Genomic DNA, 26251 nt, shown 5'->3' on the forward strand with positions numbered 1-26251 from the left:
GGCCTCTGCGCCACTGGCGTTGCACAAAGGTCCTGATAAATATGCCCCATTTTCTCATTTGACTGCTCTGCAGACATTTGAAAGCCCTATTTTTGTGTGAACACCCTGTATTGTAAGACAGGTGGTCAGTGCTGACTTCCCCCATATTCTATTTAGAAGTCCAGTTTTGCCCCCCCCCCCCCGCCCCCCCTCTCACTGCTGAAATCAGATTTAGTATAAAGATTTCAGGCTCTATTACATCTATAGCCATATCTTGGCTGGAACAGAAGGTGCTGTATCCATCATGGATAAAGTGCTGATTTCAATGTTTAAGCCTGTCATGGAGGACAGAAAATAAATAAAATCAATAAATGTTTCAATGTTTTTTCCATTAATTGTGGTAGTCCTTCATTACACAAAGTCATTCTCTTAAAATGTGTTGCAAAAAATTCCCATTTGCCTACGCCTAGGGTGGTATTGGCAAGGAGGTAAGAACAGCTAGGTGGGTTTATGGATAGGGATCTGGAGAATTGATTAAATAGGGTTCAAATTGTTCCTCCCAGTGTTTTTCATTGCTTTTGTCTGAATGTCAAATGGAGGAGGTCAACCTCCATTGCAATGTTTGCCTATGTTTTCAACAAAAAATATTAGCCTTTCAACTGTGAGATTGATCTCCTTCTAGGCTCTAGGGAAGGATCTTCAAGCTGTCTACTTTTGAGTGTGAGGCAATGTGAGAGTACCATAAACTAGTAGGTAAATGACACTACACCTCACATGTACAGTATTTCAAACCAGGGAATAAGGCCTCTTTATACAGCGACACATTAGTATTCACTCTCCATATAGACTTCAGTGGTGCTCTCTCACATGTAGATCCTCATATGGCTTGAAGGAAGATGAAGAAGAACACAGCACCTGGATGAGGAATCATATGAGATGTGAAACAGCCATTGTGCCAATCAGCTGCTAGGCTGTATATTGTACTTCTATGGATTACTTGGAAAAATAAAAAAAGGTTCAACCTATGTATTGGTGAGCGCTGCAAAGCCTGCATTCCCTGTTTATTTAACTTCATGCTGCTAAATGTATACATGGCACGTGGGACGCTCATTTATATGATTGATTGGAATAGCCAAACGCTAAATTTTAATTACAGGCGGTCCCCTACTTAAGGACACCCGACTTACAGACGACTCATAGTTACAGACGGACCCCTCTGCCCACTGAGACCTCTGGAGGCTTTACTATAGTCCCAGACTGCAATGTCCAGCTGTAAGGTGTCTTTAATGAAGCTTTATTGATAATCCTTGGTCCAATTACATCAAAAAAATTTTAACTCCAATTGTCACTTGGGCAAAAAAAAAAAATTTGTCTGGAGCTACAATTATAAAATATACAATTCCGACTTACATACAAATTCAACTTAAGAACAAACCTACAGAACCTATCTTGTACGTAACCCGGGGACTGCCTGTATATTTAGTCCTCATGTTCCCTCAAACCCTGGCCAACTAGTTAGCTCCTAAACTGTGAACAAAATGTGGAATCAAAGGACTATCCCTATAGTGGCATATTTAGTTGAGAGGAGCTTCAAAAAGATAATTTGAGATGTAAACTGTCTTCTGAATGACCCAATATACTTGTTTGGCCACAGAAAATGTAGTAGCTTACATAGCGTTGAGAGTGTGACTGATATGAACTAAAAGTATGTAAAGAGTATGTAATACTGTGGAGAGAAGTACTGCCTTAGGTTACTGAGGAGGCACCCATTACCACAAAGGTACTTGCGCCTGCATCTTTACAAATTGTTTCCCAAACTCCAGTACTGTCTGGTATATGGTCACTGTAAAAAGTGTTTACAGCCCAGTGCCTCTCTCTCCCAACAGAAGTCAGTGATGCTCTGTTATTCTTTGATATTTTGTTAGTCATTGCACTTTTTCTGCATTATAGAGACTTTACTATTTATACAATTTGGGTATTTTACCTTTGTAGCCCTATGATCAGAATTATGCATTTTCTCCTCTGCACCTTATTCCTTGGATATGTGAGGATTGTTACTTATTCATCTCAGTGAGTGCACTCGAGAACCTTATATTTTTTGTAGGAGGATTTGGGTTATGGCTTATCTACACCATCCATTGATATGGACATCTTAGGCGTCCTATGTGTGGTTTTAAGTGTTTTAGAGTATGCCAAATAAAGCTATTTTGTATTATTATCTGTGGTATTATTTACTGGGTCATCTTTATACAAACCAGCCTTTGTTTTTTTTTGGCTGTAAATTCTGTTCACCACAGCCATCTCTCTGCATCAAGGCTCTGAAACAGTAGGAGTTAACTCCATGGGACTGTGAGTTCCTGCTCCTACCACCTGGAGCACAGTTCCTCCTCATTATAAATATTATGTATGCAGATCACTGCTCACTGGTCTAATTCATTTACTAGCTTTTACCTAACATGCTGTAATTCTACTCTCCTGTTTTCTTGGTGTTTGATTCTTGGCTTGTTTTTGAGACATGTTTGCAATTCTGTTCCTTATATGTTTTCTCAGTTTTGACCTGGACTAACCATCCCTTATTGTGTTTTTCATCTTGTTTGTCCTGTTACATGTCTGCACTGTAGCCTAGGCAGGAAGTGCCTTCATGGTTGTCCCAGATCTTCATGCTCCATGTTAGGCTGTATGATAATCAAAACCTCTGCAAACCTGGTGGTCCTAATGAGGGTTCGGTGGCCAGGGGCGTAGCTACAGTGGTAACAGCCTTAGCGACTGCTATGGGGCCCGCAGTGTCAGGGGGCCCCGGCATCTGACCTTACACACTAAAGAATGGCAAATGTGCACCATTAAATACATATAATGTTGCAAATTTTACATAATAATATCTATATAACAGTGAAATCTTCTACAGTACACAGTCGGAACTTAGATAAGAATTGTCGGGAGAGTGGACAGCAGGACTTGAAATCTCTCATCTCTAGCTTCCTGCCGTCTACTTCCCCTATGTGGTTTACAGTTACTTGAGTGCCCTCACCCTGGGATAATAAGACTGCCTAGTGTAGGGGGAAGGGGCCCCATTCAGAAGTCTGCTATAGGGCCCAATCTTTCCTAGTTACTCCCCTGTCCGTGGTCCCTCCTAAGAAAGGAATATTGTTAAGTCCATGTATGCGTCTTCCTTGATTCACATTGATATATTGAGGAAACACTGACTGTTCATGTGGTTTTCTCCTGTTCATTGGTGTGAACTATGGTCTAGTGGCTGGCTGTGAATTGTGTTCAATTTACTCTGCAGCCAGGCTCTGAATCAGCAAGAGTTAACACCATGTGACTGTGAACTTTATAAATATCCTTCACAAAGTCTAGTTCTCACTTGTCAAATGAATCTGCTAACTGTTGCTGTAGTTCACCTCTCCTTTTCTCCTGATATTTGATTCTTGGCTTGTTGTGGAGACTATTATGTGGTGTTTGAAATTATACCTCAGTTGTGAGCCGGACTGTTTACTCTCCCTGTGTTTTTCCATTTGTCTTTTTTTGTTACATGTCTGCACTGTAGCCTATGGAGGGATTGTCTTAGTAGTCCTGAGTCCTCATTACAGTATGGGGCACATTTACTTACCTGTCCTGCGTGATCGGCGAAAGTGCATTGTCCTACCGGATCGCACATCAGCCGATTCACTAAGATCGTGCGCCCGGTATGCATGTGTCGCTCAGGTCCGCCAAAATTCACTTTCTTCTTCCCGGTGTATGTAAGTGCATTGTCTTGCGACACAAATTGAATCTTAAATCCCAGCTCAGTTTGAATCAGTCGGATCGTCAGATGGCCCACCTCCCGATTTGTGTTGCATGAAAGCCAGCGAAGCTGCACCACAATTTGATTGCTTGCGACACAATCCCCAGTTAAATACCTGTCAGAGCGGCGCAAATCCTGAAAACTTCAAAAATCTGACGAAAGTGTCATCCATGGACATGTGTATATGTCTGGGTAGTGTGTGTACGTATAGTATATATGTATTCTCAGAGAGATAGGGAGATTTTAGATATATGGGTCCTGATCCAAACTTTACATTAAGAATCTTGGAATCTTGTTACGCCATTGATTAGTAGGTACTAACAGCTGTATGGCAAGGATAACCCACAAGAAATGTCACTTAAAGATCTTCTTTCTCAGTTATTTAGCCATTATAATTTGTTCTTTGTCAAACTCATTCAGGTCCTTGTTTTTAATGTTACAGTTGAGCACTGTTTGTTGTATACATATTTGTAAGCATTGGTGTATCTTAATGCTGCTGAGACGTGGATGTATAGAATATTATATTTCTTCTTAGATCCTATATAAAATTATTTCATTTCCACCCGGTTTTATATTAAATGCTTGGGCCCCATATAAAACGGTATGAGAGTTCAGGGTATTACCTGTCAATACTTGCCTAATGTGTGTGCCTAATGAGGTCAGACCCATAGATATCCCAGATATCCAATCAAAAGGAAGAAAATAAGTCCAATAAGCAACACTTATGCAATAAAAGACTACAAAATGAACCTACTCCAGCCTTCCCTGATCCTGACTTCTTAATAAGTTACCAAAATTCTGTTGACTAATGTAAGATCATATACTCTTATCTCAAACAAAAGTTGTTTAAAGTAATGACCTCCACAGATGTACCTTGCATATTTACTATGTTTAAATACAAATGTTCAGGTGCATAAACCAGCAAAGAAAATAATCTAATTATCTTTTGATAATTATATGCCATTTATATGCAAACATGGTTAAATAAGATTCACTGGTAATTTTTCCAAACATTCATTTTGAGCTGAATCTATATACATGTATTTATGGGCCTCTTCCCCCCAAGTGGAGTTACTGTAATTGTTCCAAATATAACATGCAAATGCAAACAAGTTGCTACTATACTAGATGAACATTATAAAGTAAAAATTTAGCAATAGTAAATAATGATGATCCAACATCTGTTATGCTGTTTTTTGCTACATGTGTCAAAGATAAGGAAAATGGAAAAAAAAAGTAAAAATAATAGACAAAAAAGTTTAAAAAATGTAAAAATTGAGACTCATAGGAAACATTTCAATGTTGTTTTTACGAAGATGAAAATTTAATAAGGGTTGTCTCTTATGTGCTCTAGAATCTTCTTTAGTCCCAACCAGGTCTCCTGTGCTGTTGGCAATATTTGGGTGGCTGGAAGTAGAAAACCATAACGTCCTGTGTCTCTAAGTTCAAAGGCAAATGAGTATTTGATTCCAATGTCATAGGTCCAGTCAATACTTCCACCACTAGATTGATCTGCAGCAAGAAACATTATTAACATATTAAATGATAAAATATGGTCCCCATCCTAAATTCCAATAGTATAGTTACTCAAAACTACTTTGCTGCACTTGTAAGCCAGCATTTTTAAAAAAATGTAATCTTTTCTATTATGACACTATGTCATCTATAAAACCTGGGGAGAGTTATGTTGGAGTGCGGGGGGTTTTAGGATAAAGAAGAGAATAAAGGAGCGATGGACAATGCGCCAGAGAGACACAAAACACACATCAACCAGCAACAGAAACTAAAACATTAAATCATAAGTTATATAAAAGCATCAATAACATTTAAATATAGGGTATGCAATGAGTGTTTGCTTCTGGAAAGGGTGTGTCATTATTAATTTTAAAAACTGTTAATATATTAATTTTTACAACAGTTTTTTTGTGGTCAACTGATGCAGTTTTGCAAGAATGTAATAAATAAAAAGTATAACTTAACCTTAACATGCATACTTACATATCGTAGTGCAGATCGTTCCAACTTTGTACTGGGTGCCATACAAGGAACTGATTGCACTAGCAACAGATTTGCCAACATTATTCTAGAAAACATAAAATATATTTAATCAAAGTGAAATTCCTCACTGATTTCTATTATGTGACACCAACAGGAGTAGAGTAATGATTGCTAAACAATTTGGAATAGTAATCGTAAATTGAGGATCAAGATGGCAATACATGCAAGGGAACCTTTGAGCAGAAATGAACCTAATAAACAAATACCAAGAACATTATGACCTTCCAGATCATGTTCATGCTAAGACATTGGGGCACATTTACTTACCCGGCCCATTCGCGATCCAGCGGCGCGTTCTCTGCACAGGATTCGGGTCCGGCAAGGATTTAAGATTGTAGTTCCTCCGCCGTCCACCAGGTGGCGCTGCAGCGCCGAAAATAATCTTAACGCCCTGGAATGCACCATCCCATAGAAGGTGAAGGTGAGCGCTCCCCAAGCGACACATTTTCGGTTTTTAAATGCGGCGGTTTTTCCGAATACGTCGGGTTTTCGTTCGGCCACGCCCCCCGATTTCTGTCGCGCGCATGCCGGCCCCGATGCGCCACAATCCGATCGCGTGCGCCAAAAACCCGGGGCAATTCATGTACAAGCGGCGCAAATCGGAAATATTCGGGTAACACGTCGGGAAAACGCGAATCGGGCCCTTAGTAAATGACCCCCATTGTGTCACAAACCCGACTCACCGGAGTTCACTCACAGGGATACCTACTCTATGGAGTCCCAGAATTTAGCCCTTAAGCTCCGCCTACTTCCACATAATGGCGTCCTTACGCTAAATTTACTCCACAGAATTTCAGCCCCAGCCAATCCGCACTGCCACCACCCACGGGTTACTTACTCGCCGTAGGCACCTCAACCACACAGACATTGCACCCTGATGATTATTTAGCACATTCACTCACTACTTACACGATAATACAATTATAAATTCACACAGAACATGCAATCGCTTACTACATGGACTATGCTAACAATGACCTCTGGTAACGTGATTCCCTTCAGAGTCTCAGATTCTTTAAGGCTACAAGCAGAGACTAACTAAAAAGTTTTAATTTACATGCAGTACACTCAAAGAATTAAATTGTCAGATAAAATAAAAAAAAGATTAAAACAATACACATACAACGATACTTACAAACAGTTAGGGAAGAGAGAAACAAAAAATTCTTGCTAGTGGAATAGGAAGAAATTCTTTGGCCCGAGGACAGGGCATAGACAGCGATCCAGCCTTCTACTGTCATAGAATCCCCAGACTAAACTCTACTATGTGGCTGCTTCACTAATTTAAACCCAGGGGTATTTTGACCCTCTGGCTGTGATGTCACTGTGAGGGGGAGTTTTTTCTATCCCCCTCCCATCAGTGACTTTTTGGGTCTGGGTTTTTATCAAAACCCCATAACTTTTGATTGGAACATGGCACAATTGTGCCATGGCTTCCAACCAAACGGGTACGTTATTCCTAATATCAGGGGTGTTCTGCTATTGGCTGCCTTCCCCTGGTGCTAACATTCTGATTTTCGCTTCAGAAGTGTGTCTAAACCCCATAACTGTCCTGTGTAACTGGGGACCCATAATTATGAATTATGCCCCAGTTATGGACAGCTATGGTATTCCCTTTGTCTAAATTTGGAGGGAAAAACTACAGTCTGCTCCTACTTTCACCCCCCATTCTAAACTGCACTCTGGACTAAGTGTCAATTTCCACACTTAAGGGAGAGCACTGATCAAAAGGGACTCCCTGGAGTGTGGAGACACACTGCCCAGTGACTCTTCCTGGCTGGCTGTAAAAAGCAAATGGAGCCTAATGACTGATAACAGGACAGAATGAAACAACACACAAGAAAGAAAAATAAAAAATCTAAAACAAACAAACTGTGGAGGAGTAATATTATTATCACACATTGTCTAAAAAATGTTACGTTATATGACAATTAGTTAAAATCACTGGTGCCCCTGCCTCACTGGTTGTGCCAGATATTCTTAGAGTCTAAAATTATACTACACCAGGCCCTAGCTATAGCTTATGCGTTGGTGCAGGCGTGTACGTGCTCACTCCACGCCCCTCCACAACCAATTAGTGTGTCGGGGCGAGGGGGGGGAGTAGCAATTCCTTGCCATGCCAGAACACGCCTTGATAAATTCTCCTCATAGAGTTCGAGTGCTCATTGCTGAAGTCAAGCTCCCCATGCTGAAGTAGGATATTCAGCTGGTGAAATTAATAGATGCAGGGATGTCTATCTCTGTGACTTTGCCCAGAATGTTATTATTTATAGAAAGATCTGTCATTCAGCAAGAGAATATTTCCACCACAGCACCTTTCGGTAACCAAAAATAATCCAACTTGGCAAAAATTATATTTTCACAGATATCCACCATTCTTCTTTGTGCAATTGAAGTGCACTGGTATTATGTAGAAAATTATATAAATAGCCCTTTTCATTCAATCATAATCTCTAGTACATAGGTGTCTTAAGACTCATATTCTTAAATTTACTTACAAGTTCTGTAAAGTGTGGAGGGTTGGTACATTTATATCCATAAGGGAAAAGTAGATATTGAGAGTAGCTGTGGATGCTTATGAAGCCTTTGATTCTGCCATGACCCCTTATAAAGTCAGCAACTGCCTTAACTTCCACCTCAGACTCTGCCCTTGGTCCGTGATAAGTATCAGAGCAGGGGTCTGCGCTGGCTCCTGGACCTACACAAAACGAAAGTGAAAATTGATAATTTTAGATGTATATGTATAATAATTAATGTCTTCTTAGGTATGTAAATGAAAACTTTTAGTCACCCCCAAAGCCAGCATTCCAGTTTCTGTTGGGGTCTACTCCAACGCATCGGCTACCACTGGTAACAGAGCGAGTTTTACGCCATAAACGGTCCTGAAAATACACAATAGAGAATGTTGTACTTAAAGGAAACCTACCATGATGAATCTACCATCAGACATAGATCTGATGGTAAATTCTTTCTAACTACATCAGCCCTAATATTTATTTTGGTATTTAAAAACCTAATTTTTTAAAAATGTTGTAAAATATGTAATATACCTACAGAGGCTGCTGGGGCGTGCAGTACCCTGACCAGGCAACCAGTGAAGAGGCTACTCCACACCCCTGTAGCCTCCGGAGGGTTGCCCAGTTGTGCACTCCTCTTCTTCTTTAGACTCTGTCCTGTGTTATATTGATGACGTGTACCACGAGTCGGAGGTACTGCACGTGCGTAATAGCTCCATAGAAGCCAGCAATGTTTGAAAGAAGAGAATCTTGCCGGGCTTCCACAGGCGCATGTCATCAATATAACACGGGACAGGAGTCTGAAGAAGAAGAGGAGCATGTAAGTGGGCTTCCATGCAGAGGCTACTTGCAGCCGGCCAGGTTATTTACATGCCTCTGCAGGTAACTTACATATTATTTTTACAAAAATTTTTAAAAGTTATATTAGGTTTTTAGATCAGCAAAATAAAGATTAGGTTTGATGTAGTTAAGAGGACTCTAGATTCTTCATGTTAGGTTTCCTTAAAAAGAAACATACATATATATATATATATATATATACTCACCGGCCACTTTATTAGGTACACCTGTCCAACTGCTCGTTAACACTTAATTTCTAATCAGCCAATCACATGGCGGCATTTAGGCATGTAGACATGGTCAAGACAATCTCCTGCAGTTCAAACCGAGCATCAGTATGGGGAAGAAAGGTGATTTGAGTGCCTTTGAACGTGGCATGGTTGTTGGTGCCAGAAGGGCTGGACTGAGTATTTCAGAAACTGCTGATCTACTGGGATTTTCACGCACAACCATCTCTAGGGTTTACAGAGAATGGTCCGAAAAAGAAAAACATCCAGTGAGCGACAGTTCTATGGGCGGAAATGCCTTGTTGATGCCAGAGGTCAGAGGAGAATGGGCAGACTGATTCGAGCTGATAGAAAGGCAACAGTGACTCAAATCGCCACCCATTACAACCAAGGTAGGCAGAAGAGCATCTCTGAACGCACAGTACGTCGAACTTTGAGGCAGATGGGCTACAGCAGCAGAAGACCACACTGGGTGCCACTCCTTTCAGCTAAGAACAGGAAACTGAGGCTACAATTTGCACAAGCTCACTGAAATTGGACAGTAGAAGATTGGAAAAACGTTGCCTGGTCTGATGAGTCTCGATTTCTGCTGCGACATTCGGATGGTAGGGTCAGAATTTGTCGTCAACAACATGAAAGCATGGATCCATCCTGCCTTGTATCAAAGGTTCAGGCTGGTGGTGGTGGTGTCATGGTGTGGGGAATATTTTCTTGGCACTCTTTGGGCCCCTTGGTACCAATTGAGCATCGTTGCAACGCCACAACCTACCTGAGTATTGTTGCTGACCATGTCCATTCCTTTATGACCACAATGTACCCAACATCTGATGGCTACTTTCAGCAGGATAGTTGGAATCATCTCAGACTGGTTTCTTGAACATGACAATGAGTTCACTGTACTCAAATGGCCTCCACAGTCACCAGATCTCAATCCAATAGAGCATCTTTGGGATGTGGTGGAACGGGAGATTCGCATCATGGATGTGCAGCCGACAAATCTGCGGCAACTGTGTGATGCCATCATGTCAATATGGACCAGAATCTCTGAGGAATGCTTCCAGCACCTTGTTGAATCTATGCCACGAAGAATTGAGGCAGTTCTGAAGGCAAAAGGGGGTCCAACCCGTTACTAGCATGGTGTACCTAATAAAGTGGCCGGTGAGTGTAGAAAGTTGTAAAATATAAGCCAAATGTGTTCCACTCTAGTATACTTTACACCAAAATAATTTTAATCTATGACAGCAATAATAAAGTGGAATGAAGTATGAAAAATGTATCCAAGGCATCCAAGGCTAATGAACCATAATACACAGAATTCACACTTGTATACGTACAACAGAGTGGGTGTAGATATATCCATCAGGATTTGTGACAATCAATAGAAATATGTCATAACTGTTCAAAAGCGAGGTTACGGATGCATCCTTTCCATAGTCGGAAGCAAGCTTTTAAAAGAAAGTAAAGGAAAATCATCAACATACAACATGCATATAACAAGTTCCAACTTACTAGTCCATCACTGAAATATATACCGTATTTTCCGGACTATAAGGCGCACATAAAAACCTAAGATTTCCTTAGAAATCCAAAGTGCGCCTTATAGTCCGGTGCGCCTTATGTATGGAGGAGGGCAGCGGACCCTACTAAAGGAGGGCAGCGGACCCTACTTACATAGGTCCCAGCTACCAGAGACAGCAGATCTACAGCGGGAACTGCAGACGCGGCACGAACAACAGGCGCCATAGCGCGAACCAACTTCTGCCGCGTGGTCTGCAGTTCCCGCTCGAGATCTGCTGTCTCCGGTAGCGGGGACCTATGTAAGTAGGGTCCGCTGCCTCCTCCACCTGAACAGACCCCCTTCCCCATCTCCCTGGGGAGACCGCTCACCTCTGCCGGGGTCTGTGGAGAGTCGCTGGTTGCGACCTCTCCGCTCGGTTTTCACACCACGCCCCCGGACCTCCTCCACGCCCCCGGACTCTGCGCCTTATAGTCCGGTGCGCCTTACATATGGAATTATTCCATATATAAGGCCTTTATTAGTAATGTGCCTTATACTCCGGTGCGCCTTATCACCCGGAAAATACGGTAATCGTTTTTTCAACTTCTGAAGTAACTTAATGTGGTAAAAATATGCATTTAGTGAAACATATGGGCCAATTTATGGCAAAACAAGCTTGGAGAGTAAATTTTTAACTTGTGTAACATTTTGTTATCGGTTGGTTCTTTTAAAGAATGTGTTAAAGGGGTTATCCGAGTTTAGTAATAATTTAGGGCCAAGCTGGGATGGGCTATTTAAAAATAATAACATGTACTTACCTTCTCCGACGCTGCTATTGTCTTGTGCCGCGGTCCATCTGATCTGTGTGCTGGTTTGTTTTCAAGGGTGCACAGGGAGCCCTTTAGGGCCGGAAGCTCCCATCTGCCACCATCTCCCAGCGCTTACAATGCTGAGAGATAGGGACGGATGGGAGGAGCCAGCCACAACGCAGACCGGAAGCTCCATGGGCGCAGCTTCTGTGCCACTGTAAACAAACAGGGGCACGGATCAGACAAACCCAGGCATAGGACATCGGCGGCACCGGAGGAGGTAAGTACACGTTTATAATTTTTAAATAGCCCGCCCCAGCCCGGCCCTAAATTATTACTAAACTTGGATAACCCCTTTAAACAATAAAAACTAACTCTCAAAATAAAGCATCAGGCTTCCTCTGCCTTGCACAACTTTTTGATGTCAATATGTGGCTCAAGATAATGCATGATATTTTATTTGGTTTTGGTGTAAGTTTTTAAACTGCCCAAGAAACACTCCACAATTTTGGTGCACATCTATTCATAAATTCCCCCAAGTCTTCATATTCTTTGTGTTGATGACAGTTACCTTATGTGCAGTCCAGAGAGCAGTAGCTTGGGTGACCCATTCTCGAGAGTGTATGCCAGCATCAAGCCATATGCCAGGGCGATTGGCACCAGTGCTAAACTGTAATTGTAATAAGCAGCTTTATTAATGAAAGTATTTTAATGTATGGGTAAGGTAAGGGAACACACAAACTATTTATTAAATAACCTGTAACTAAGTAAAAAACTTGGATTGGATCATGAAGGGAAAATAAACAAATAAACAGATGGCACTTCCCTTTTTATCACCACCCTGGTATTGGTTTAATTTTAAAAAACTGTTATTGTTAAAAAGGGTTTTCCCACAAACACAAGTTAGGCCCTATCCAAGGCTCTCAGTGATGAAACCCCCACAGATCATGAAAACGAGGGGTCCGATGGGTCCCACGTACCTTCTTTGGACCCCTCGTCGCTCCGTTAGACTATTGGAGCAGACGGACCGCGTCTGACCATTCTGCTCCATTAATCTCTATGGAGCTGACGAAAATTACCGAGCCCCACGCTCGGTGATCTCAATCAGCTCCATAGAGATTAATGGAGCAGAATGGTCATAAGCGGCCGTCTGCTCCTTTAATCTCATGGAGCGACGAGGGGGACGTGGGGCCCTATCAGACCCCTTGTTTTCGTGATCTGTGGGGGTCTCATCACTGAGACCCCCATTGATCAGCAAGTTGGGCCCTATCCAACCCCTTTAATAAAATAGTCCCAAATGGAGATCTGCTTTCAACCATTTTAAAAAGGATTTCAAACTGTTTACCTTAAGAACATACAGAGGACGTCCTTCATATGAGGAACCAATTTGCTGCTTGCTGAGAATTGATTTGTAATCCAACACAATAGCATCAATCGCCTTGTATAGCTAAGACCGAAAAGAAAAATATAGTTAGATAGCACTTTCACATACAGCAAGTAAGCATTTAGGTAATATGTGCATACAGCATATCAGTCTCATATATTGTATGTATACATTAAGAAGCTTCAGCGCTCACACCAGTCTAATGGTCCTTCCACCCAGTTGATCAGCAGGGGTGCCAAGAGTCAGAAAAGGCCATCAAAATGCAGATCCTGTAGATCCATCTTTACTAGCTGCTATTAAATATTACCTAATTCATTACAGGAAATCATAAATATTGCTCCTTACATTATCTAATGTATGATAAGACCCATAGTTGAAAGATGCAGAGTTGCGTTCCTTCCTTTCATTGATTTCCATCTCCTCTTTTTCTGCATTTAATACTTCCTACAAGATAGAGTAAAATTCATGAACATATCTTAAGCAGTTTCCTACATCCAAGAGCATTATGTTTTATTAACATACAGTACAGTACAAGCAAATTGACCAAATTTATGTATGTGCTCCAATGAAATAAGTTAAAGTCTAGTGCAAATGTATTACCATTTTCAAGATTCACGATGTAAAGAGTCTAACAAGCAGAGAAAATAGTAGATTGCTAGGGAAGTTAAACAGCCACTCAACCAAACACTCATTGCAGTATTTGCATAACCTTACATTCATAACTTCATCATACAATATTTTACCTTTGACTAGTTTACCTGTAAATCCTTGATCATTATGGAATAATCAATATTGTTGGATTCCAAATAAATCTTCACGGACTGAAGACTATCAAAAGGAACTCGAACGTCAATGGGTCTTTCTGGGTTAGACGGTTCAGTCCAGAAATCCAGCTGCAAATAAAGAAACACAAATGTCCTAAAATGCTTATTTTACTCGGTGAACTTAAATGGTCACTACTGGTTGACATCAAGTCATATAAATAACCTGATTGATAAGTAACCATGCAAATGAATGGACACCCATAGATGTTTTTGATAAATTAGTTTTACCTCGAGATGAGCCAGAGATTGCAGGTCTTGCAGCAGACGTATTTGGTCTCCATTGCTGGCTTTGATCCTAAGGACCTGCTCTCTGAAAAAACAACATCCTAAGGTTTATTTTGTCTCTAATGTACATTTTCCTAATAGCATTGTTGTACCATGTACAATGGTAAAAGTAGATTGGCTGACTCCAGATTGGTTTAGAGAAAACATATGTATAATGTATGTAAGAACATAATGTAATGTAGCAAAACATTGAATGCAAAAAATACATTGGTGCAAAACAATGATACGTATGAAAGTTTTGAATACATGTCACAGGAAAGTAAAATAGTACACCAAGGCAGCAAAAATCAAACATTTTACAAGGAGGCGCTGCTGCTCTCAACTTACCCTATAAACGTCTTTTCGCAGAGCACACCTGCCACTAGGGCAGTGAGGACCACCAAAAGTTTCATGGTAAAAGTGAGATTTGTAGACACTAGGTGTGAGGTATTTATAAGAATGGATATCAGCATGTGCAACACAGTGAGAAGCTGCAGATGGCCAGGTGACGCTCAAGGTGACTTGCTGAAATAAGACTTGTACATTGCTCAACACTCAGTTTTATTTTCTTCTTATTTATGATGCAACAAGTAAATGAATCACTAAGAATTCTGGTTAAACAATACATAACTATACATTGCAACCCAAAACATTTCGAGTCATTTATTTTAAAAAAAAAATGTGGTAAATAAAAAAACTAACAGAAGTAATGGGCATCTTGCCAAATATAAGATCAGTATTGAATGAGGCAATTGTGGACTCTCAAAGGCAATGCATCTATCAAACACAATGGAGGAAAATCCACACAAATGGGAGTATATATATACACATATAGATAAAAAACAGTGATACATATTAAAAGAAGGTTTTAAAACACAGAGTAAATGGATGACGTAAATGTAATGTTACCAAAGAAAAAGGAAAAAATTAATTCAGCTCACCTCCCTTCCGTACGCGGCATTTTCCTTAGCTTGATGCACGGAAAGCTGTGTGGGGACCAGCATTAAGAAACATATACACAAGTTCCAAAGAAAATCCAACATCCAAAATCCAATAAGGAAAAAAAAAATCTTTTTTCTTAACTCATAAAAATGATCACTTTATTCATTGTAGTAGAAAACAAAGAGATAAAAACACCATCATGTTTGAAAAGGCTAACGTGTTTCAGACAAAAGCGTCCCTAGTCATAGTCTATAAGTAAACACGCATTTGTCCGAAACATGTCAGTCTTTTCAGACATTATTGGATCCTTATTGGTTTTTGGATGCTGGATTTCCTTTGTAACTTCTGTATATGTAATGTTACCGAACCTACATGGCCCACAAGTACACTGGTTGTGTTTCAATCTCTCTGATGTTTCTCAATGGGTTTCTCAGACACATGCACTTCCTGCCGTTAATCAGGGTGTTTAATCAGGGAGTTTACCCTACAAACTACAGGCAAGATAAGGTCTTTATCCTAGGGGAGTGGGAGGCATAGTAGTGCTGGCTATGTGTGTTATAGTTGCGCTTCAGTGTGTCATTTTGTCTTAAATCAATCTCATGACTCTTATTTTTCTCATCTCTCTTTTCTATGTGTCAGATGCTGGTATACTGTTCAGAAGCTAAATGAAAGTGTAGATAAACCCTGTACCCTAATAATCTAAACACATTGTCAGCACACAGCATCTCATAGCAGAGAGGAATCATGAAATATCTGCTCAGCTAGTGGCCGCCCACTCAAATTTTACACTGAACATGACAGCTTGGTAGGACAAAAAACAGCAATAAAACTGATTAAAGTATGAGTAGTTAAAAAGTATCTTTATTGTGTAAACACCACTAGGGGATTAAAATTTGAGAGCTTTCTTTCATGGGCAAACCCCTTCTGTCACGATACTGGTGATATATTGCTGGAATCCAATAGCAGGGAGTAGACAGGACACTGGAAGCACCAAGGGTGGACACAGGAGGTGCAGTGAGCAGGCTGGGAACTGTAGTACTACAGCAAGCAGGTAATCAGAACTTGCAAAAGCCAGGAGAACAATCTGGGAGGAGTAGTTCAGCAAGCAGAAGGGAGGAACAATCCGGAGAAGGAGTTCCAAGCAAGAGGACTGTCCAAGCAGGAGCTAAACACAATACTCAAGCAATGTCTACTGAGCAGGACAAGAAATACATACCAAACAGGAAGTAAGATGGCACCCGGTTGAGACAACATCCACCATCTTAACTGAGGGCAAACTTAAGGGCAAGGCAAACTAGATGGGGAATAGCAGAGCCATGCCTGATATTACTCCCACCTCAACAGCGGCCTCTGGACGGCACTTGACTCGGCCTATTAGGATGTCTTTGATGAAACTGTTTGATCAGTCGAGGAGCATTAACATTATTCACAGGTTCCCAGGAATTCTCTTCAGGTCCATAACCTTGCCACTTAATGAGATATTGTAGGCGGTTCCTAAAAATTCTTGAGTCCAAGATTTTCTCCACCACAAACTGTTCTTCTCCGTCTATCTCCACAGTATTGGGAGGAGGAAGTTCTCGTTCCGGAAAAGCATTGGGTATGACGGGCTTTAAAAGAGATACATGGAAAACAGGATGAATCTTCATAGATTGCGGGAGCTTGAGTCGAACAGCTACTGGACTAATTATCCCCATAATCTTGTAAGGTCCGACAAATTTCTGTCCCAGTTTTGATGAAGGAACCTTAAGTTTCAGATTTCTGGTGGACAGCCATACCTTATCCCCAATCTTAAAAACTGGTGCTGGTCTACGGTGCTTATCTGCAGTCTTCTTGTAATTGTCTTGGGCGGTCTCTAGTGTTCTTTTCAATAACTCCAAATTTTGCTGTAGCATAGAAATCCTTTCCTCTACCGCAGGAATAGATGCCATGGTGGGAAATCTTGGAAGGATATTTGGATGATAACCTACATTTGCAAAAAAAGGAGTTTGCTTGGTGGAAGCGTTTTGAGTGTTATTATAGGAAAACTCAGCAATCGGGAGCAGATCTATCCAGTCATCTTGCAAGTGGCAAATATAACACCGGAGATACTGCTCAAGAGTCTGATTTGTGCGTTCTGTCTGCCCGTTAGACTGAGGATGAAATGCGGTTGATAAATTGATTCTGATATCAAGTGCCTTGCAGAAACTTCGCCAAAATTTTGATGTGAATTGCACTCCACGATCCGAGACAACTTCATCAGGGACTCCATGAAGACGGAACACATTATGGACTACTAAATCAGCGGTGTGTTTAGCAGAAGGTAGACCCGTACATGGAATGAAATGTGCAGCTTTGGTGAGCCGGTCCACTACTACCAGGAGAGTATCTTTACCTTTAGATGGGGTTAGATCTACAATGAAGTCCATAGATATAGAACCCCAGGAACGAGAGGGGACTGCCAAAGGCTGTAATAAGCCTGTGGGTGAGGAACGTGGTGTCTTGCATCTCGCGCAAATATCACAGGACTTGACATATTTTCTTACATCCCCTTTATAACTGGGCCACCAGAAGAAACGGGCTAAGAATTCTTGCGTCTTCTGTACTCCTCTGTGACCAGCTAATTTTGAATCGTGGACTAATTGTAGAATCTTTAATCTTACTGTTTCGGGTACATACAGCTGTTGCCCAGGAGTCCACATCTTGTTTTTAAGCATTAGATGTAAGTCATCTGGTGGTCAAGATAACAAAGTGTCGGTGTCATAGGCTACTCGTATTTCTTCAAGCAAGTCTTTATTATGAATTACTCCAACAAAATTAGATTCAGGAAGGATGGTCTTTGGTGGAACTGTAGAAGAGTCATTGGAAAATATTCTGGACAAAGCATCAGCTTTACCATTACGGGAACCAGGCCTATATGAGATCACAAAATTAAATTGATTGAGAAACAGACTCCAACGCGCTTGACGAGGGGACAAACACTTGGCAGATCTCATGAATTCCAAGTTACAGTGGTCAGTCAGAACTATTATTTGCTGTGAGGCTCCCTGAAGAAGATGTCTCCATTCCTTAAAGGCTGCAATGATGGCTAGCAATTCTTTGTTCCCCACATCATAATTCTTCTCAGCAGGTGATAAGCGTTGGGAAAAATAAGCACAGGGGTGCAATAAGCTTTTCTCTCCTCTTCTCTGTGACAGAATAGCTCCTATGGCGCAGTCTGAAGCATCTACTTCTACGATGAAAGCAAGTTCTGGATCGGGATGAACTAATATAGGAGCTGTCGTAAATTTGGATTTTAGCCGAGAAAAGGATTCCTGTGCTTCAGAAGACCATGCAAAAACATTCTTTTTCTTAGTCAGCTGTGTGATAGGGGCGATTACTTCTGAGAAATTTTTAATAAAACGTCTATAAAAATTGGCAAAACCTATAAAACGTTGTACATCCTTCAAGTTCTTAGGAGTAGGCCATTCAATAATTGCTTTGATCTTGCTGGGGTCCATCTGTAATCCGTGAGGCGAAATTATGTAGCCGAGGAACCGGATCTCAGTCTGATGAAATTCACATTTTTCAATCTTAATGTAGAGATGATTCTTTCTTAATCTTTCTAAAATGAGCATCACATGATGTTGATGTTCTTCCACCGAGTTGGAAAAGATCAAGATATCGTCTAGGTAGATAACTACAAACTGGTCCAGGAGATCTCTGAAAATATCATTGACAAGATGTTGGAAGGTGGCTGGGGCATTACATAGGCCAAATGGCATAACGAGATATTCAAAGTGTCCATAACGTGATCTGAAAGCTGTCTTCCATTCATCCCCGGGTCTTATGCGGACTAAATTATAGGCGCCACGTAGGTCTAATTTGGTGAAGATTTTTGCATGTCGTACTCTCTCTAGAAGCTCGGGGATCAGTGGTAAAGGATAACGGTTTTTAATAGTAATTTTATTTAGCTCACGGTAGTCGATGCACAGTCTTAGTGAGCCATCTTTTTTCTTTACAAAGAATATGGGAGCCCCTGCTGGCGAGGAAGATGGACGGATGAACCCTTTAGCTCGATTCTCTTCTATATAGTCCTTAAGGGCCTGTAGTTCTGGGCCTGCCAAAGGGTAGATGTTTCCAAAAGGTATAGAAGCACCAGGAAGCAACTCTATGGGGCAATCATATGGTCGATGTGGAGGGAGCTTATCTGCATTTTGTTTATCACAGACATCTGCAAATTCCTTGTATACAAGAGGTAATTCTTTTGTCTTGACATCCTGTACTGACTTCTCACGACTTTGTTCAGACTGGAGTGCCAGAGGAGCATCACCTGTTGGGAAACTTACTTCCTTAGTTTCCCAGTTGATAACAGGATTCTGTGCCTGTAACCAGGGCAAACCTAGGATAACCGGAAAATGTGGAGATGAAATTAATAGGAATGGTAGAACTTCACGGTGATGGGGTGTTATAATGACTTCAAGTGGCTCTGTTTCTTGATCCACTGGCCCTGAACTCAGTGGAGAACCATCCACAGTCTCCATTACCATGGGCGAAAGTTTTTTACAACATTTTACCCCATGCTTCAAAGCAAAAGAGAGGTCCATGAAGTTGCCACCAGCTCCAGAGTCCACCATAGCAGAGGTGGGTATCCACTGAGAATTAATCAGAAGCTTGATTCGTAGAAAGCAATGGGAGTCTTTATTTTCTTTCTTAATATGAGGAGCCACTGAAGAAATGGAATGAATTACTGTCTTCTCAGGTAATTCAGCTTCGGAAGCAGTTGATTCCACCTCAGAAAAGTCAGGATCCGCAAGGGCTGCTACAAACTTCCGTGGGCGGCTAGGGCAGTTGATAAGGAAGTGGTCCGACTTCCCACAGTAAAGGCACAAGTTCTCCCGCAGCCTACGCTCCCTTCGGTCGCTGCTCTCCCTTCGAGATACGGAATCCACTTGCATAGGCTCACTCACTGGTTCCCGGGAAATTTTCCTTTGGGGTTCCCTGGAGATAGAGACAGGGAGAGAGGAAGGTTGATTAATATCAGGATTCCAGGTAGCCCATTTCTCTTGTCTTCGTTCAGACAGTCGGGTGTCAATTCGAATGCAATGGTTAATAAAGGCATCCAATTCTACGGGGGCCTCTGCATGAGCAAGTTCATCTTTTAAGGAGCTAGAGAGCCCTTTTCTGAAAAAAGATAATTTTGCTGCATCATTCCAATCAGTGTCGACAGCTCACCTCTTGGAATCCATTGCATATTCAGTGACTGGGCGTCTGCCCTGGCGTAAGACTAGTAATGATGCTTCAGCTGTGGCAGCACGATTGGGGTCATCAAACATCTGACTCATGGCATCGATGAAGTCCTTCAAGTTGTTCAGCCGGGCATCTTCAGTCTCAATTAACGGATTTGCCCAAGCGATGGCTTTATGTGTCAACAACATAATTATACACAAGACTTTGGATTTGTCCGTAGGAAACAGAGTAGGATTTGCAGCAAAGTATAAGCGACACTGGTTGAGGTATCCCCGGAATTTGTCGCGGTCTCCACCAAATCTGAATGGTGGCAATTTAGGCACTGTTGTAGCTGCTGGGATCTGTGGTGTAGTCTGATTCTCCAAATGGGCTATCCGATCAGACAGCGTCTGCACAGTATTGCGTAGATCTTGAATTGCTTGTCCATAAACCTGGGTGTTGTGATTGGACTGTCCTTTAAAGGCTTCATATGCATTTTTGAAAGTCTGCATCTCAGTATGCATATTAGTCACAGTAGTTTGGAGTTGTTTAATATGAACCTCCAAGTTTCCAGTCCCGGCGGACTCCATCTTTAAAGCTTGAGTATCCTGTCACGATACTGGTGATATATTGCTGGAATCCAATAGCAGGGACTAGACAGGACACTGGTAGCACCAAGGATGGACACAGGAGGTGCAGTGAGCAGGCTAGGAACTGTAGTACTACAGCAAGCAGGTAATCAGAACTTGCAAAAGCCAGGAGAACAATCTGGGAGGAGTAGTTCAGCAAGCAGAAGGGAGGAACAATCCGGAGAAGGAGTTCCAAGCAAGAGGACTGTCCAAGCAGGAGCTAAACACAATACTCAAGCAATGTCTACTGAGCAGGACAGGAAATATATACCAAACAGGAAGTAAGATGGCACCCGGTTGAGACAACATCCACCATCTTAACTGAGGGCAAACTTAAGGGCAAGGCAAACTAGATGGGGAATAGCAGAGCCATGCCTGACACCTTCAAATAAAAAGTTACAGGTTTGTGAGAGCCAGAAATCTTGATTGTCTGTAGGTAACCAAATACGTATGTTCCACCATAATTTGCAAAAAATTCTTTAAAAATCAGACAATGTGATTTTCTAGATTTGTTTTCTGGTGGCAGACTAAATACTTCTTTCCCCATTGTATTTCCTCAGTGATATTGAGTGGTCTATAAATTACGCCAAAAATAATGTTCTAAAAGCTCTCTTGGCTTCAAATCTCAACCCACAAAGTTTCAGCCTCCTCACACTCTTCATTGAGCACTGTCTCCTTCACACTTGCTTTCAAGTCTCTTCTGACATACACACCTCCTCTTCTATTTGCCAACATTTGAGTGTGGTGATTCTACTTAAATGTGACTTAAAAGGAATATTTTTTATCAAAAAGCTTTCAATAAAATCACATAAATAGACACAAAACATTAGGTGGATCCACATATTGGTTTCAACTTCACTCATACACTTATTTGTCTGCTTAATGGCTTAAATGCTGCATGTGTGGAGTTTCAGGAGGGCCTATACTGATAGGGAGTTTTTACTCAGCAAGGTCACAGCCTCTAGGATTATATTATTCCTCACCAGGACTCTGCGAAAATACATTTCTCTTCCATTTGCCCTGACTTTATGAAAGCGGGTAAAACCTTAAGATTAACACCCCAATCATATGATGGATCTACCATGTCTCTGCTACACCAACTACATCTACAACTCTTCCTCTAATACCATGGCTTCAAGCTCACCCATTTTTCCTTTCTTTACATTTATGTGCTAGCACAAAAAAAACTTTAAAACATGGAGCTCACAGTCACAAACCAGTCAAATTCATAGGAAGAAATAAAAAAGAAGACTGAAGCTCGACATAAATGGTATCAGCTCTTTTCGGGTTATTTATATATTTCCTTGAGGATGCCAAGATTTCATATAGGAATAGGAATAAGAACTATGAGCATCAGCTGTAGTGCTTCATTCCTCGCCTGTATGACTATCCATAGAACCTCTCCTCATTTATACAGATTCCAACCTTTGTTCATAACACATATCAATTTTAAGATACAATTCACATATGTACATTGTTTCAATAACAGTAATTATTAATACACCATATTCTTTATATTTTCACAACTATGCATTATCATCTAACAACCTTTTTTTTCAGTATCACCTTGGGTTTTGCAGCCAGATCTTGTTGCAGTGAGCTCTGCAGATTTTTGAGGCACATTACCTTTAAAAAAAGCATCAGAAAAGCGAGTGTGTGAGCTTGGCGGCGAGTGTGCATTGATCCCAAGTGTGTGCAGTGTCTTAAAGGAAACCTACCACTTGTAGTGGCAGGTTTCCGATGGAAATACCGGGCACCAGCTCAGGGTGAGCTGGTGCCGGAGCTCATTTTAGTTAGTGTTTTAAACCGCGGTATCGCGGTTTAAAACACTTTTTAAACTTTATAGCCGGCGCAGGCAGGTACGCGCTCGGCGCTTACCGTGCACGCGGCTCTCATTCACTTCCTATGTAGCCGCGTGCACGGTAAGCGCCGAGCGCGTACCTGCCTGCGCCGGCTATAAAGTTTAAAAAGTGTTTTAAACCGCGATACCGCGGTTTAAAACACTAACTAAAATAAGCTCCGGCACCAGCTCACCCTGAGCTGGTGCCCGGTATTTCCATCGGAAACCTGCCACTACAAGTGGTAGGTTTCCTTTAAGTGTGACTTAGGTTTAAGGGACTTAAGTTTGAGGGACTTTAGCAGGTAACTGCTGTATTTTGTGTTACTTTGACAGTAAATTCTTCTTTCTGTGCATATTTCTATTGTAATCCCCAATAGAATAATGGACTCCATAAGTGGCATTGCTACACGGCGTACATCCTGTGCCATGTATGCTTTCCTTGAACAGCCGTTCGAGGGGGAATACTGCTGTGTGGGATGTGTGAAAATTGCTCATCTGGAAGCCCAGATTCTGGATCTAAATGAGCAAGTTTCAAGGCTGCGGGCAATTGATAATATGGAACGAAGTTTGCTGCTCCTGGAGCACAAACTCTCTGGGGAAGATGGGTGTGGGGAGGGAAGTATGGAGGTGCAGAGTGAGGGGGCAGCTAGTTGGGTAACATGTAGAAGGCGGGGTAGAGGGAAGAGTTGTAGGGAGTCTAGTCCTGATCTGGTGCACCCCAATAAGTTTGCCAGGCTGGCGGATGAGGGGGATATCAGCTCTGGGGTAGCAATGCTGCAGAAAGACGTGGCCGCTAGCAACCAGGGGAATGTCTGCTCCGGTAAGAAGGGTAATGGGAGCACAGGCAAGGTCAGACAGGTACTGGTAGTGGGAGATTCGATTATTAGGGGAACACACAGGGCAATCTGTCACAAAGACCGTGCATACCGAACAGTGTGTTGTTTGCCGGGTGCTCGGGTTCGGCATGTTGCGGATCGGGTTGACGGATTACTGGGAGGGGCTGGTGAGGAACCAGCGGTCATGGTCCACATTGGCACTAATGATAAAGTAAGAGGTAGGTGGAAGGTCCTTAAAAATGATTTCAGAGATTTAGGCCATAAGCTCAGGGCAAGGACCTCAAAGGTAATTTTCTCAGAAATACTGCCTGTACCACGTGCCACACCAGAAAGGCAGCGGGAGATCAAGGAGGTAAATAAGTGGCTCAAAAGTTGGTGTAGGAAGGAGGGTTTTGGGTTCATGGAGAACTGGACTGACTTTTCTGTTGGCTACAGGCTCTACAGTAGGGATGGGCTGCACCTCAATGGGGAGGGGGCCGCTGTTTTAGGGGAAAAAATGGCTAGAAGGTTGGAGGAGTGTTTAAACTAGAGACCTGGGGGGAGGGCAACTACACTTGTGCAGGGCAAATAGACAGTGTACATAGAGAGCTGGGAAGAGTTATAGTCCATGGGGGAGGAAGGGGGGCTGGAATGAGATTGGGGAATAAGGACAAAAGGAATACAGACAGGGAAAACCATATAAAGTGTATGTACACAAATGCCAGAAGCCTCACAAACAAAATGGAGGAACTGGAACTCTTGATGTTGGAGCGGAAATATGATATAGTGGGTATCAGCGAGACATGGCTGGACAGTAGCTATGACTGGGCTGTTACTATAGATGGTTATAGTCTTTTTAGAAAGGATCGTATAAATAAAAAAGGTGGAGGGGTTTGTTTATATGTGAATTCTTGCCTCAAGCCCGTCCTGCGAGATGACATCAGTAACGCAAATGTGGAGTCCCTATGTGTGGAGATAAGGGGAGGGAAAAAGAATAATAAAATATTACTAGGGGTTTGTTATAAGGCTCCAAATATAATGGATGCAGCAGAGGAAATGCTGATAAGTGAAATGGATGCGGCTTCAAAGCAAGGTGAAGTACTTATCATGGGAGACTTCAATTACCCAGATATCGACTGGGGGGCAGAAACCTGCAGGTCCTTCAAAGGCAGCAGGTTCTTGTCAACAACAAAAGACAATTACCTGTCGCAACTAGTCCTGGAGCCAACAAGAGGGGGGGGCACTGCTGGACCTTATCCTGACCAACAGACCTGATAGGGTATCAGAACTACAGGTTGGGGGGAACCTGGGGAATAGTGATCAGAATATCATTGATTTTGTACTACGCTTTACTAAGAGCGTTAGTGAAGGGGCAACCAACACTCTAAACTTCAGGAGGGCAAATTTTCAGCAACTAAGGGAAGACCTTAAAGGCATAGACTGGGATAATGTTCTCATAGACAAAAGCCCCCCCAAAAAATGGGACTTTTTCTCATATATTCTGAAAAAGTCCTGTGAGAAACACATACCTTATGGGAAAAAGCATAAGAGGAACAAGAAACAGCCAATGTGGCTAGCTAGTCTTGTAAGGAAAGCAATAAGCAAGAAAAATAAGGCATTTAAGGTGCTAAAACGTGAAGGTAGCGATGAGGCATTACAGGATTATAGAGAGAAAAATAAATCCTGTAAAAAGCAGATAAAGGCCGCAAAAATAGAGACTGAGAGAAATATTGCCAGGGAGAGCAAAAATAATCCCAAATTATTTTTCAAGTATATAAATGATAAGAAACTAAAAACAGAGAGTGTGGGTCCCCTTAGAAATAACATGGGGGTCATGGTGGAAGGAGATGAGGAAAGGGCCAATCTACTAAATGTCGCCTTCTCAACTGTCTTTACCCAGGAAAATCCCCTGGTGGAAGACACAATGAGGAATAATGTTAATTCTTTTTATAATGTCAACAGTTTAACCCAGGAAGAGGTACAGCGCCGCCTCGCAACCACTAAGATAGATAAATCACCTGGGCCAGATGGCATACACCCCCGGGTTCTGCATGAATTATGTACCGTGATAGACAGACCGTTATTTTTAATATTTGAAGATTCACTGAGGACTGGTTATGTTCCACAGGAATGGCGCATAGCAAATGTGGTACCAATATACAAAAAAGGATCAAATAGCGATCCTGGAAACTACAGACCCGTGAGTCTAACTGCTGTGGTGGGGAAAATATTTGAGGGGTTTATTAGAGATGCTATCCTGGAGTATCTCACTGAGCACAACCTTATAACCCAGCGTCAGCATGGGTTTATGAGAGATCGGTCCTGTCAGACTAATCTGATTGGTTTCTACGAGGAGGTAAGTTCAAGACTGGATCTGGGGGATGCTGTAGATGTTGTATATTTGGACTTTTCAAAGGCATTTGACACCGTGCCACATAAAAGGTTGGTATATAAAATGAGACTGCTCGGAATAGGAGAAAATCTGTGTATTTGGGTAAGTAATTGGCTTAGTGATAGAAAACAGAGGGAGGTCATTAATGGCACATTCTCAGATTGGGTTGATGTTACCAGTGGAGTGCCACAGGGGTCAGTATTGGGGCCACTTCTTTTTAATATTTTTATTAATGACCTTGTAGTGGGTTTACACAGTCAAGTTTC

The 26251-nt window shown here is 41.8% G+C and overlaps 1 protein-coding gene across 1 annotated transcript; it reads right to left on the reverse strand.

Annotated features, from left to right (window-relative positions):
- Positions 1-5065: 5065 nt before the first annotated feature.
- Positions 5066-14692, reverse strand: LOC140127155 (carboxypeptidase A2-like). The gene is made up of 11 exons (XM_072147499.1): positions 14532-14692; positions 14148-14229; positions 13854-13988; positions 13441-13539; positions 13057-13158; positions 12283-12381; positions 10739-10849; positions 8613-8703; positions 8320-8519; positions 5762-5846; positions 5066-5275 (listed from the first exon to the last, which is right to left on the reverse strand). Exons 1-11 carry the CDS (start codon positions 14654-14656, stop codon positions 5088-5090), a joined length of 1317 nt encoding a protein of 438 aa, XP_072003600.1. The 5' UTR covers positions 14657-14692; the 3' UTR covers positions 5066-5087.
- Positions 14693-26251: the final 11559 nt, after the last annotated feature.

The sequence above is a fragment of the Engystomops pustulosus genome, chromosome 4 (genome assembly GCF_040894005.1).
Source record: "Engystomops pustulosus chromosome 4, aEngPut4.maternal, whole genome shotgun sequence".
Classification (NCBI taxonomy): Eukaryota; Metazoa; Chordata; class Amphibia; order Anura; family Leptodactylidae; genus Engystomops; species Engystomops pustulosus.

Coding starts and splice junctions, on each gene's coding strand:
- LOC140127155 (XM_072147499.1), bottom strand. CDS start 14,656: ATGCTGATATCCATTCTTATAAATACCTCACACCTAGTGTCTACAAAT. Junction 10,850..12,282: donor CTCTCTGGACTGCACATAAG/GTAACTGTCATC, acceptor TTCTTTTAAAAG/CTTGCTTCCGACTATGGAAA. Junction 5,276..5,761: donor AACGATCTGCACTACGATAT/GTAAGTATGCAT, acceptor TTCTTGCTGCAG/ATCAATCTAGTGGTGGAAGT.